Here is a 13,744-nt window from a genome sequence, read left to right as displayed (position 1 = left end):
TCTTAACACTAGAGTATCAGTAGAAATGTGGAAGGACATTTTTTATAACTAAGAGTAAAAAGGAAACAAGCTGCTTTACAGTTCTGTGCTCGCTTCTGAGACACACACCTTTCACCATTATTGTTTTCTTATGAATTTCTTACTAAGTTGTTTTGCATCATATATACTTATTTTGATGTCTCAGTTTTCCCTCTTAAGCTTATTATAAAGGAAAAGAAAAACACAAAAGAAAAGTGCAGGTAAGAAAAAAGGAAAATCACAAGTTGCAAATTAGAAGAATGTTTTGTTTACTCTGAGATAAAAAGAAAGCCTCACAACCTATGAGTTATGTTGTGGTTTTTTTTTGTTTTGGTTTGGTTTTTTTGTGTGTGTGTTGTTTTTTTTTTTCAATTGGCCAATCTGAAAACAGAAAAATGTTAATTATCACCTAGTATTCATGCTTTCCACAAGACTGCATGTTTGTTTCAGGAATCTCATCTATTTTTAGGATTTTTTCAAATATGTTTCTACCCTGAAACATATTTGAAAAAAAAAAACCACAAACAAACGACAAAAAATATTTTTGAATCTGCCTTTTCCCTGTGAATCTTCAATGTGTAATATTCTTTCTTTAGTGACAAAGATAACATGTCTGCTCAGCCAGGATATGCACATAAACTAAAACTATTCACTGATGAGAATTAAAGAGGGAGCTTGGAAAGAGTAAAAATAATAGACCAGAGAGCCAAAATTTAACATCACTTCATCAAATAGAACTGCTTTTAACCTTATTTAAGCCAAGCCTTTTTGTAACTTATTACTCTAAGTCTTTCCAGAACTTCAGTTAACCTTCTACGTATCAAAGCCTAAGATGAAGTCAGCTTGTTCCTACCTGATCATCAAGCACTGTTAAATTATAAATCAGCTTTGATCTCCCAGGTGTGAATGTAATATTTCCCTTAGCTGGACTTAGGTCTTCTTCAGCTGGGTTTGGACCATCTTTTATCTGCAAAGAATTGATTTGTCTGATGAGAAGCCTATAAAGCAGGAATACAAATCCAGTGCAAGTACAATAACCGATATGCAGTGTGACTTGCATAACAAATGACTATCTGTTCAGCCATCTCCAACTTACAACTTACATGAACATTCAGTTGTGAAAATCTGCTCTTTTCTGGCAGACAGTGTAAGTCAGAACAACCACTCTGAAGAAATCCCGTATTTCCAGAATAAGAGGAAGAAAACTACTTCCATATAGGCCTATGGGGACTCTTTAGTATATTCTGATGCATAACTGACTCTTTCATATTACAGAAAGGATATTCATGCAAATTCAGTTTGAATCAATAGTATTTCATAATAAATTCCAAGACAAAGTAATAGTACTTACTGGTTTTGTGTCCCTTCTATCTTAACTTGTGATATTAAAGATACTAAATTTAACAGTCAAACTCAAAATACTACAAAGCCTCTTAAAGGTCATATGGGATTTTTTGGTTTTAGAACATTTTGTAAATTATTTTTCAACATACATATATAATGATGTGAGACAGACCTAAGTAATTGTCCAGAGAGTAAGATTTACTGTACCTTAAAACAAACATATTTGCAAAAAATTGCACAGAGAATCATATTCAGTACTTTAACTATTCATGCTATATTTAGTATTAATAAAATCCAGTGCAAAGCTTTTCTGGTTTTGACAGGTCTAGACTAAAGCTTTGAGGTCTAGATTAAAGCCTTACCCTATAGGACCAGGCAACTAGTACAGAAATATCTATATGAAAGATTTTATATATAATTTTAAAGTAAATAATAGAGTCTGAGCTAGATAAGAAAAAGAAAGCAATGAAGTCAGTAATTGTATCACATTCAAATCACATATGTAAATAACAGGATAAGTATTCAACATGATTAATTATTTCAAAAGCTTCATTTGCAGGGGATTCAAGATAGAGATCAAGATACAGATGATTATAGATACAGAAATTCACCAAATCCTGAGCACTCACAGTTCAAAGTTGGGATAATCATTAAAGACTCACTTGAATATTTGTATGTAAAATAAATATTTTTTAAAAAAATTAAAAAAACTTAGATAAGACACTTCTTACATACTTAATATGCATTATTTTCTAGTAATACATACTGATGTTGCCTCACGTACCTTTCTAAATGACAGAATATACTCGGTTTTCTCTAGTACCTCTTAACGTTAAACAGTCAATTAAACAGTCAGATAATTACAGTATTTTCTATATGACGGTTAATATGAATCCCTTTTATGAAACAGATCTACCTAATGTAGATGTAGGTATTTTGTCCTTCTTCCCCTTTTGCAAACACTTCAATAAATTATGATTACAGCCTCTCAGTTTAATCCAACAGACTACTGTATGAAGTCTTTTGGATAAACTCACCTCAAAAGTTATGACGACCGTCCCATAGGTTCCCCTCTCTCTAATTAGAGTGAGCGGCACAAATTCATTTCTGCCCCTGGGCTCATTCACTGTGATTAAGGCAGACTAATGAGGAAGAAAAGGAACAGACAATCAGACACAGATCAAATATCACAGCAGAATGAAGAAACTGTTACCATAGAAATATCAAACTCCCACAGACAAGTTAATCCAATCCGCAAACCAGTCCACTGATGGCATACATTTCCTAGCAACCAATTAGTTCAGCTAATGAAAACCTTAAAAGATTTCAGATAAAAATGTATCACGTAATGCAATTTGTGTGTTTTTGTTGTTGTTGTTGTTTGTTTGTTTCTGTAAATGAACATAGTCAACATACACAAAGCACTGACATATCATCACTGGTATTTTTAGGAGCTCCTACACCCATTAAAAATAGGTTTTCACCATCATGAAGTCGTTTATTAGATAGCTAGCTATAAATGTACTCAGGACAATCATTTAGGTCACTGGTCACTTTTTTAGGCTATTGTAGGTAACAGATTTTGAAGATATCCACAAATCCCAGAAGCAGCTTGGCTTAGTACTGTGGCTCTAACATTTTCTTATGTTCTTATGTTTTTTCAGAGAAGTCCTATACAAAATTATATTGTCAGAATGCTGTCAATAAGGCATAGCTACTCGTTCTACTAATACAACCTCTGTATTATTGCAAATATCATCTGCTGGAGTAACAACAGCATCTTATCCCAGAGGGTGTTATAAAATGCATATATTATGACAATGTTCCCTCAGTAATTGGTAATTAACCCTACTGCAAGAAGCTGTGCCTGCTCTTCAGAGGAACAGGTTTATATTCAGAAGCTACTTCTTTGTTTACATGCTACATTTCAAAACTGAATGTAATTCAGAATGTAATTCTAATTTAATACAAGTGTAAGAAAAAGTTTAAGTAGACTTGATGACTGAAAGGAGAAACGTTTGTGGTTAAATGTAGATGATTCTCTTTCCTGTCTAAGAGTGTCCAAGTATATTAATTTTTAATGTTAACTTTCTGAACTATTATGCATTCATATTTATTATTATAAATTGGAATTACAAGACACAGTGATGTGTAGCTTCACAGTAGTATTCTGCATGGACCTGCGTATGCTACTTCTGTTTTCTAAAGTACGTATTCCGGGAGTAGAATTGTACTGCAAAAGTGGTTGCCTTTAAAAGGAAGGCTTCATGGAACAGTTGTAGTATATTAGCATTTTACTTTATATTACATAGTATATTACTTCTTACTGTAAGGAAGATTACAGTAAAAGGAGTCTCCACATTTTCCTTTTCTACTCAACGCTGATGCATGCCTGCCAGGACTCTCATTCTTTCTGTATCACTGAACAGGATTTTGAGACACAGAGGACACTTCGGCAATGTTTCTTTGACCTGGCAGTTGTTTGATAATAACTCTGCACTGAAGCCAGGAGAAGAATTCTATGAAACTTATGGGACTGTGTGCTTCATGGATGGTGAAAGGTCGAAGTCAATAACACTACGTGCCATTTCAGATAGAATTCCTGAATTCAATGAATTTTACATTCTAAAGTTGGTGAATGCTTCAGGTATTGTCTTCCATATCACCATTTCCTTCATATCTGGTAGAAAAGAGTTATGTTTAATCAATCAAAAAGAAACCAACACTAGAAAGAGCATTGCTTTGAATCATGTCTTGATATCCTATGCTTTTCTGGTAAGGTTTTAGGTCTTATTTTTCATTTAATCTTGATTTCCATATATAGAGAGTTACTCAGTTCCCGAATTACTGTTAAACACATTTTGGTGATCTGAACTTTAAAAGGGATGCCTCTTGGTTTTTGAAATTAAACTTCTTAAAGTTCAGAAGTTTCATTTCAAAAACCAAGAGTTCTGAATTTCAGATACATAGATCTCCATGCACAAAATATAAAACAAAGATACTAACAAAGAAATAACAAAGGTATTAAAGGTTATGTGTGTCTACCATAATAGAGGTTGCTTTTTTGTTTGTTTGTTTCCCTAGAGGAGGTAAAATACTTGTAGTTACCACTTCACATGACTTAAATTACAACTTTAAATTGCTACTGGACACATTTCCTAATCTGGATTAATTCCACTTTAGTACTATTCATGGTCTTCTGTGCTCTGATACAAGTGAAAATGTGTGTTGGCCTTTCCTGTAAGTGAAGTCCATACGGATGTACAAAAGATTTCCTGCTTATAACAGGTAGATCACTGTACACTTTGAACACGGAGATTCTCCATTCACAACATGATCTTCATATCATGAATTCTTACTGTGCAAAGATAGATGACTAACACCAGGACTGGGCAGCAGTTTTAACACACAACTGGTTACTGTTTCTGCAAGGTGTATGTACTTCTGTATCAGAGGCAACAGGCAAGATTTTGCCATTCTCTATTCCTGTAAGTCTTTGAGCAATACAAGAATTGAATTTGGCCCCCATGCTTATCAAACGAATCAAAGGTAACCTACCTTATTGGCTAATTAAGAAAAGATGGACCTTGTCATGTTTCACCTGAAAGACATCTGTGTGTTTTACAGCTGAAAAATAGCATGTGGGTTTGTTTTCTACTGAAATTACATCAGCACAGTGTTTTAAGAATAATACAATTAACCTATGTAATTTTCAAGTTAGATCATTTGCTATAAGTCCAGAGGATCTTAAAGGAGGGTTTGAGGTTTTTTTAGAAACTTGTTTTATTAAAAAAAAAAAAAAGTACTTTGAAACTTTTTTCTGAGTGTGTTGTTTAATCATTAACTTTTACTCTAACTTCTATTATGCAGGTGGGTCTCCTGGTCCTGGTGGTCAGTTATCTGAAACCAGTCCTACTGTAACTGTCATGATCCCTTTCAATGATGACCCTTTTGGAGTGTTTGTTATAGATCCAGAGAGCCAGGACAGAGAGATAGTGGAAGATACTCTTTCTGAAGATGACCTTTCCTATATTACGGACTTCACCATCTGGAGACAGCAAGGCACCTTTGGTGTTGTCCGACTAGGTTGGGAAATACTGTCTAGTACCTTCCAAGCTGGACTGCCATCAATGGTAGATTTCTTGTTGCTTGGATCATTCCCAAGCTCAGTACAATCACAGCCCCACATGAGGCGCCATCACAGTGGAACAGACGCTCTGTATTTCAGTGGAAAAGAGGATGCATTTGGCATTATCGGTCCTGAATACCCATAACAATGGAAATAATGCAGTAACCAATTTTACATTTTCAGCTTGGTTAATTCCTAATGTCAGTACAGATGGCTATATAGTTGAAAAGGATAACGATAATGGGACTTTATATTATGGTGTGAAAATTCAGACAAATGATTCTCATGTTTCTGTAGTGCTTCATTATACAGCATTAGGGTCCAATATGACATACATGGCTAAAACATCAGTCATGAAATACCTGGATGAGAATACTTGGCTTCACGTTCTGATTACTCTGGATGAAAGTATAATTGAATTTTACGTTGATGGAATTCTAGTTCTGGGAGGAATGAAGAGTCTAAAAGGAGAAGCAATTCTTGATGGTGAGCCTTTGCTATTTTTCTCCATATATAAAGCTCTGAAATGCATAGTCTAGCCACTTCAAAGGTGGAAGAAATACACTGAAATGATTATATCTGTTAAGTTAATTGAAAGGAATGGATAAGAATTCTTTGAGGATTTTCAGAAAGCCTATGGAAATTGTGTGAATGTTCTAAAAAATTCAAACTGCTGCGATGTTGAGTGAGAGTAGAGGACTATTAATTGTATGGTGTACTATTTTATTTCTGCTTTTAAAATTCCAGGTTGAAGTTTAAGAAATCAAATTTTCCATTTGTAAAAAGAATAGTACTTCTGCAATTAGTAATTTCCATCACACTTGCAGTACTGTAGCTAAGCTGAGAGGCTGAGAGGTTTTTTTTTTTTCCCTCCCTCGGTTTCTAGAACAAATATATGTGAAATGCAATTATGCTTTTATTGCTAGAAGGATATGTCTGTGCTGTAAATTTTCTTTATTAGTGGGGATGGCGTGTGTCTGGGGATAATGCAATAGTAAGGCAAGTATGTCATCTCTCTCCGTTGAATGTTGGGTAATACACAGTGGTGTGCATAGCAGCCCAGTTTTTCTCAGCATCCTCCACTTTGTGCCCTGGGACTTTTATCAGTTCCTGTGGTTGCTCATCTCTACAACTGCCACTCAGTGTCATATGTATGACAATACACTGAAGAGCACAGCTTTTTTTGTTTGTTTGTTTTCTTTCGTTTTCTGAAAGGCAACTGAAAACAGCTGATGTGTGTGTTTTAGCACAAGAGCATAGCATGGCACAGAATAGGATAGAGTAGGAATGAATATGAGGCAGCTGTGATCCTATAGTTTGGAGACAGAGAAATATAAATGCTGTTGTAAAAAGAGTTTGGAATTTGCATGGAATTACAGTGTGGTGGATGAAATGGATGTCCAGAAGGGTTAATGCAGTAATCATGAGTATCATCAGAATGGATCAGCTGCCCTAGCAGAGGGAAACAAAGTAGGATTTGTTCAGCAAAACAAGGGCTAAAAGGGGTTGCAGTTCTGCTCTGAAAATCTGTGGAGGAAAGAGGGAGCCTCAAGTCTCTAAGACTTATAAAAATGAGGGATGATGATAATGTGCTGCTAGAACTAATAGGATGAAAAACTTGGACAGCATAGGATGGAATTGTTTGGCCTGTGAGGACTTACCTGTAACATTGAGATGAGGCTCAAGGAACCTCCTGATTTTGGATCTCAAGATCAATATGATTCCTCATCCAGGGACAATGAACAGTTTACCATTGGTTTTTAAGAAAAACAGGTAGTCAGTTGCTGACTGTTTCATACAAATACAATAACATGAGAAAAAATTATAATTTCCTTCTCAGGTCCAGGAATAGTAAGAATTGGAGCAGGAATCAACGGCAGCAGTAGGTACACAGGGTTAATGCAGGATGTAAGGCTTTATGAGCGTAAGTTGACACGAGCAGAGATCTATGAACTTCATGCAACTCCTGCAAAAAGTGATGTCCACCCTGTCTCTGGGTATTTGGAGTATTGGCAAGGAGAGACCAATAAATCATTCATCGTGTCTGCAAAGGATGACAAAGAGGAAGAAGGAGAAGAATTATTCATACTAAAGCTCATTTCTGTGCGTGGTGGAGCTCGAATTTCACAAGAAAACACCACAGCAAGATTAAGAATACAGAAAAGTGATAATGCTAATGGTTTATTTGGCTTCACTGGAGCATGTATCCCTGAGGTAAGGTGGTCATAATGGAAATTGTAGGTGATATTTCAGGCACAGAAAGCTAAATGGCAGGACCAAGTGACCTGAACAAACCCTAGATTTTGCAGTGTTTGCTTTTGTGGTTAAGCAAAGTTTTCCTAGGATTTGGAGATGCATATGTTCTGTTAATACAACCTCAGTTCCACTGGGATTTACTATATAATTTTAAAAAACTAAAGAAAAAAATGGTTAAGAAAATTTAGTTTACTATATAAACTGAAGACTAAGGCTTAATTTTTTTTTTCTAGAAAAATATTTTACCTTCACTTCTGTTACATTTGAGTTACCAGTTAAAATGTAAGATTTAATTCTCTGGTTTTTTTTTGAGAATGGATTATTGCAAAGATTTTTATTTTAGTTTTCTGTGTCACATGATGTGTTTGAGATAATTTTACTAGAGATCATGCAATGACAAAGTGTTATGGATTTTTCCACCTTCATTTGCTGTCATAAACTAAGTTATAATTTGCATATGTTTGATGTCAGTTGGTTGATTTAGTAGTGGTTTTTTTTGTTGTTTTAGTTTTAACAGATGAAATCTTTTTTCAGTGGTATCCATTCTATATGCAGAGTGTAAACTTGCTACTTTTTGAGGAGGCTTGAAATAAACATAAATCATTCTTTACTTCTTTAATCAATTATAAGGGGGAATAACATGATAGCTATCTCTACTGGTATTGGATTATTTTGTGGAAAAAAAAATTTAATATAGTTTTCATTTGGGAACTCTTATGAGCTTTAATTACATTCTTTTTTAATCAAAGTGCTTATGATGTTTTTAAAATAACTGTCTTGCCTGAGTGATACTAGTTTTCAGTTTGGTTCAGTTTGCTTATTGTGTGCCTACCATATGCTATGATAATAGATTCCTTCAGGTTCAAGTACCTCTGATACGCTGTGATGCCACAGATCATCAGCCAACCATGAAGAAAAAAAATAATTATATGGCACGGTAATTGTTTTGCACCTATCATATGTCCATTTCACCAGGGAAGTATTAGAGCTCTTAGTGGTGATGCAGGAACACAGCATTTTTTTACCAGTAGTTTAACTGTGCATATCTGTCTACTAGGCAGCTGAAGTCACACACAGTATCTATGCTTTCTTACAAAGCAGCCCTGAAATTTATCTAATGCATAAGATAGCTTTAACCTTTCCAATAACTTTCAGATAAAATTATTTTCTATGTTAATTTTATGAACGTTATTTTCTAAAATAGAAGGTCAGTACCAATTAAAGCTTCATTCCAGAGACGTGAAGTTGTCGCTGCAGAAGTCATGTTATCTGTGAAGATACAGAATTGTAAGGAGGACAGTAGAAGAGAAAAATCTGTTTTTCTGAATGATGATGGTATAGTTTATTTCTATCCATAGTGTGTCTGGTTAGAGAAAGTGCTGATCCAAATCTTTCTTTAAATTATTGCTAAGGAAAATTACAATATTGACGTTATTATAAAGCAATAGTTTCATTTGCTTTCGACAGGTACATTTCAAGCATATTGATTCTGTCTCTGACGCATAGTTTTAGGAAAGGGGTTGTGTCCAGGACGAACTGCAGTGTATTGTTATTTGTTACCTTAATAGTCCTCAGGGAGGCATCAGACTTTTGCAGATTCCACTAGGATTGTTCTGATTGGCATCAAGGTCAGTTTCAGCTTCCTAACACTCCAAAAGAGCTGAAAGTAACATGACAGCAATTTTTTACTTGAACATTTGTCTGGCATTAAATATTTTCGTGTTATTTAATGAAATTGCCTTGATTTACTTTGACAGTAATAAACGTTCCAAATTTTTGCTTTCTTCCAGACTGCTGATGAAGGTTCCACTATATCCTGTGTTGTGGAGCGTACAAGGGGAGCCCTAGACTATGTGTATATAAAGTACATTATCTCACAGGTTGATTCCACTGGCATTAATTACTCTGTTACCGATTTTTCTAATAGCAGTGGCACTATCACATTCGTTCCTTGGCAGAGATCAGAGGTAAACCCTACCTTCCTATTAACAATTCATCCTGTCCTTTACAAACCTCCTGGAAAATACCTTCTGAGGGTGCTTGGCTGGTTTGCATACTAGAGAGTGTTTACTTCACATGGCTTTTCTTATTATTATTTTTTATTTTGTTATTTTATGTTGTTATTTTTTTGTTATATATATATTTTCTTTCTTTCTTTTTTTCCATCCCTGACAACAAGAAAGTGTTATTTGTAGCTCTGTGTATATGTCAGTTCAAAAGTCACCATGTGTGCATGTACATATTAGATATATGTACATATACATAAAAAATATTAACTGTATTTATGTGTATGTGTACATATACTTTAAAAAGTGTAGATAGTCCATGTACTTTCGAAATTGGAAAATGATCAGGTTTGATCTGAGTGTTGTAACTCAAATTTATGTCCACAACAATTAAATAGGCAATAGTAAGATTCATTGCTGTTCTTGCACTCAAGGCTATCCAGGTTCTGTCTCCTTTTAAATTCAAAATCAGAAACAGGAGATTAAAGGTGTTCTTGTAACAATAGCTGTTTTTGAGTCTCCCTGAAATGATTACTGTCTGCTTTAATCTATTCCTCTGCATAAAGTGTGCGAGCAACTGGAACATAAGGAAATTATTCAATATTCTGGCCTTAGAGACACCTGAAATTGGTAATCAGAATTGCATCTCTGAGTTGGGGGAGAGAAAGAGAAATGATACATAAGGGAAGCTTTAGCTGCTTCTGAGAAAGCTTTCTAAAAGTCTTACGAAATTCCTTATCTGAATTAGTTTAAAAAAAAAAGAAAAAGAAAAAAGAAATACCAGGATACCAGGATACACTGAAGAGTAGGAATTCAAAGCTACAGAGGCCCACAATTAAAAAATTATGTGGGCAGACTGGAGGTCCAAAAGAGGGCCAGAAAGATGATCAAAGAGCTGGAGAACCTGTCCTCTAAGGAAAGACTCAAGGGGTTAGATCTTTTCACCCTTTAGAAGGGGACTTTGATCCCATTATTACAGTACCTAAAGGGCAGCTCCAGAGTTGACAGAGGCTCTCTCTTCTCAAGAAACCACAGGAGAAGACAGAGGGCAAAGAGTACAAAGATAGAGTGGGAGAGGTTTTGTCTTGAAATTTTTTACAACTACTGGAACGACTTCCTTAGGGACAGGGTCGGGTTGTCCCGACCTCAGCATCTGGGCCAGGGCAATCCCAAGCACAAACACAGGCTGGGCAGAGAAAGCACTGAGAGCACCCCTTGGGGGGGGAAGGACCTGGGCGTGGTGGTTGATGAGAAGCTCGACATGAGCCGGCAATGTGTGCTTGCAGCCCAGAAAGCCACCCGTACCCTGGGCTGCACCAACAGCAGCGTGGGCAGCAGGGCGAGGGAGGGGGCGAAGGAGGAAATTCTTCCCTCAGAGGGCGGTGAGGCCCAGGCCCAGGCTGCCCAGAGGAGCTGCGGCTGCCCCATCCCTGGCAGAGCCCAAGGCCAGGCTGGATGGGGCTGAGGGCAGCCTGGGCTGGGGGGAGGTGTCCCTGCCCATGGCAGGGGGTGGCGCTGGGTGGGCTTTAAGGTCCCTTCCAGCCCAAACCAATGTATGGTTCTATGGTAGAATTCCCATCACCAGGGGTGCTTAAGATGCAGTTGAACATGGTGCTGGATTATTTCATCTATTTTTTTTTTTTCCATGAAACATTGAACTTCATCTTTTGATGTCCCATCCAACGTGGGCTGTCCTATGATTAAAATTCTGTGGTAATAAACAGCGTGTGCTAGAAATAGAAATAAAAATAATCTGTTTCAATGAATTCAATCCTGATGTACAGCACAGAATTGTTAAATTTATTTGAAGAAGTGGTGCGGGACCACAGCCCGCCGCCCGCCTGCACTACTGGTTCGTGGAGGCGCAGAGCGACCCCCGCGGCAGCCCCGTGGTGCTGTGGCTGAACGGCGGCCCCGGCTGCAGCTCCATGGAGGGCTTCCTGAAGGAGCACGGCCCCTTCCTGGTGCAGCCCGATGGGGTCAGCCTGAAGTACAACGACTACGCCTGGAACAAGATTGCCAACATGCTCTACCTGGAGTCCCCCGCTGGCGTTGGCTTCTCGTACTCCGAGGACAAGAAGTACGCCACGAATGACACTGAGGTCGCTCACAACAACTACCTGGCGCTGAAGGAGTTCTTCCGGCTCTTCCCCGAGTACTCCAAGAACGACCTCTTCCTCACGGGGGAGAGCTACGGGGGGGTTTACATCCCCACGCTGGCCGAGTGGGTGATGCAGGACCCCAGCCTCAACCTGAAGGGAATCGCTGTGGGAAACGGCCTCTCCTCCTATGAGATCAACGACAACTCGCTGGTTTATTTCGCCTATTACCACGGCCTGCTGGGGACCCAGCTGTGGAAGGACTTATAGACCTTCTGCTGCTCCCAGGGGAAGTGCAACTTCCACGACAACTCCAACCTTAACTGCACGCTCAAGATGGAGGAGATGATCCAGATTGTAGAGGAGTCCGGCCTCAACATCTACAATCTCTACGCCCCGTGTGCTGGCGGTGTCCCTGGGAGCATGAGGTACGAGGGCGACTACCTCGTCACACACGACCTGGGAAACTCCTTCATCCGGATGCCGATGAGGTTCTCCTGGCGACAGAACCTGTTCCGCATGCCTGTAGCCCGTAAGAAGGTGCGGATGGACCCGCCGTGCACCAACTCCACAGCCCCCACCATGTATCTGAATTCCCCGGAGGTGAGGAAGGCTCTCCACATCCCCCCTGAGGCGCCCGAGTGGCAGGTGTGCAGCTTCGAGGTGAACCGCAGCTACAAGCGCCTCTACATGCAGATGACCGAGCAGTACCTGAAGCTGCTCGGAGCCATGAAATACCGGATCCTGGTGTACAACGGGGATGTCGACATGGCCTGCAACTTCCTCGGGGATGAGTGGTTTGTGGACTCCCTGTGCCAGAAGGTGCAGGTGTCTCGCCGGCCCTGGCTCTACACTGAAGGAGGCGAGAACCAGATCGGGGGCTTTGTGAAGGAGTTCACCAACATTGCCTTCCTCACCGTCAAGGGAGCCGGCCACATGGTGCCCACGGACCAGCCCCTCGCTGCCTTCACCGTGTTCAGCCGGTTCATTAAGAACGAGCCTTACTAGGAGCCGCCGAGGCTGCGCGTGGTGCTTCCACCTGCCTGCACGCGCCGGCTGCCTCCTGCATGGCTCGTCCTCGCTGCTGCTTGGCTGTGCCACACCGCAAGCCACTTGCAGCTGGCGGGGCTCGGCTCAGCCTGTCAGGACAGCAGCCGGGGTGAACGGCGTGGAGGGGCGCTTCCTGCAGGCTGGGGGGAGAGGAGTCCCTGGGGCTCCGTCCCTGCCGGGCGCTGCAGCTGCCTCCTCGCTGTGGCTTCCTGTCTCTCCTCCGCCCCGTCTCTGGAGGCACCTACTTCCCTCTGGGGCGGGAGCGGTGCCTGCCACTTCCCTCTGCACTGCAGCCTCTGCACGCACGTTGCCCTGGGCAGGCTCTGAGCCAGCTGCTCCCTGCTAAGCACAGTTCACGCGGTGGCTGTGAGCTGCCCCACGTTGGGCGCCAAAAAGACTGTTGTGGTTTAACCCGGCTGGCAGCTAAACACCACACAGCCGTTCGCTCACCCTCCCCCCTCCCTCTCTGGGATGGGGGAGAGAAACGGGAAAGTGAAGCCGGTGAGTTGAGATAAAGACAGTTTATTAAGACAGGAAAAAAATAATAACAATAATAATAATAATAGTGATAATGATAATAGTATTAATAATAATAATGTATACGAAACAAGTGATGCACAATGCAGTTGCTCACCACCCGCTGACCGATGCCCAGCCTATTCCCGAGCAGCCGGCCCCCCACCCCGACCAGCCACCCCTATATATTGTTTAGCATGACGCCAGATGGTATGGAATACCCCTTTGGCCAGTTTGGGTCAGCTGTCCTGGGTCTGTCCCCTCCCAGCTCCTGCTGCACCCCCAGCCTGCTCGCTGGCAGGACAGAGCGAGAAGCCGAAAAGTCC

General features: G+C 39.9%; 3 protein-coding genes and 1 long non-coding RNA gene across 4 annotated transcripts in view; 3 read left to right on the top strand and 1 right to left on the bottom strand.

Moving 5' to 3' along the window:
• Nucleotides 1-2,852, bottom strand: part of LOC308186289 (adhesion G-protein coupled receptor V1-like) — a gene marked incomplete at its 5' end in the record, with an annotated part of 36,759 nt that extends 33,907 nt beyond the window's left edge. Inside the window, 3 exons of the mRNA XM_080608440.1 lie at nt 872-985; nt 2,400-2,504; nt 2,847-2,852. Of these exons, the coding sequence (XP_080464566.1) occupies nt 872-985; nt 2,400-2,504; nt 2,847-2,852 (225 nt within the window). The remainder of the gene's footprint in view (nt 1-871; nt 986-2,399; nt 2,505-2,846) is intronic.
• LOC308186281 (adhesion G-protein coupled receptor V1-like) overlaps nt 1-10,151 on the top strand; it is a 59,486-nt gene extending 49,335 nt beyond the window's left edge. Inside the window, exon 11 of the mRNA XM_080608417.1 lies at nt 9,538-10,151. Coding sequence (XP_080464543.1) covers nt 9,538-9,545 — 8 coding nt within the window. The 3' untranslated portion in view covers nt 9,546-10,151. The remainder of the gene's footprint in view (nt 1-9,537) is intronic.
• Nucleotides 3,325-8,520, top strand: LOC308186287. Its single transcript, XR_013944006.1, has 3 exons — nt 3,325-4,009; nt 5,233-5,977; nt 7,332-8,520. It is a non-coding gene; the product is annotated as an uncharacterized lncRNA (long non-coding RNA).
• A 485-nt stretch (nt 10,152-10,636) lies between the features above and the next one.
• LOC308186291 (lysosomal protective protein-like) lies at nt 10,637-13,418 on the top strand (the record flags this gene model as incomplete). The annotated part of the gene is given in 3 exon segments (XM_080608442.1): nt 10,637-10,683; nt 11,564-12,119; nt 12,123-13,418. Coding segments are annotated over 3 exon segments (1,341 nt in total). The 3' UTR covers nt 12,861-13,418.
• Between the last annotated feature and the right edge of the window lie 326 nt (nt 13,419-13,744).

The sequence above is a fragment of the Anser brachyrhynchus genome, assembly GCF_964034855.1.
Source record: "Anser brachyrhynchus genome assembly, contig: SCAFFOLD_149, whole genome shotgun sequence".
Classification (NCBI taxonomy): Eukaryota; Metazoa; Chordata; class Aves; order Anseriformes; family Anatidae; genus Anser; species Anser brachyrhynchus.
Note: the sequence above shows the minus strand (reverse complement) of the source record. Positions and strands in the feature narration are given on the sequence as shown.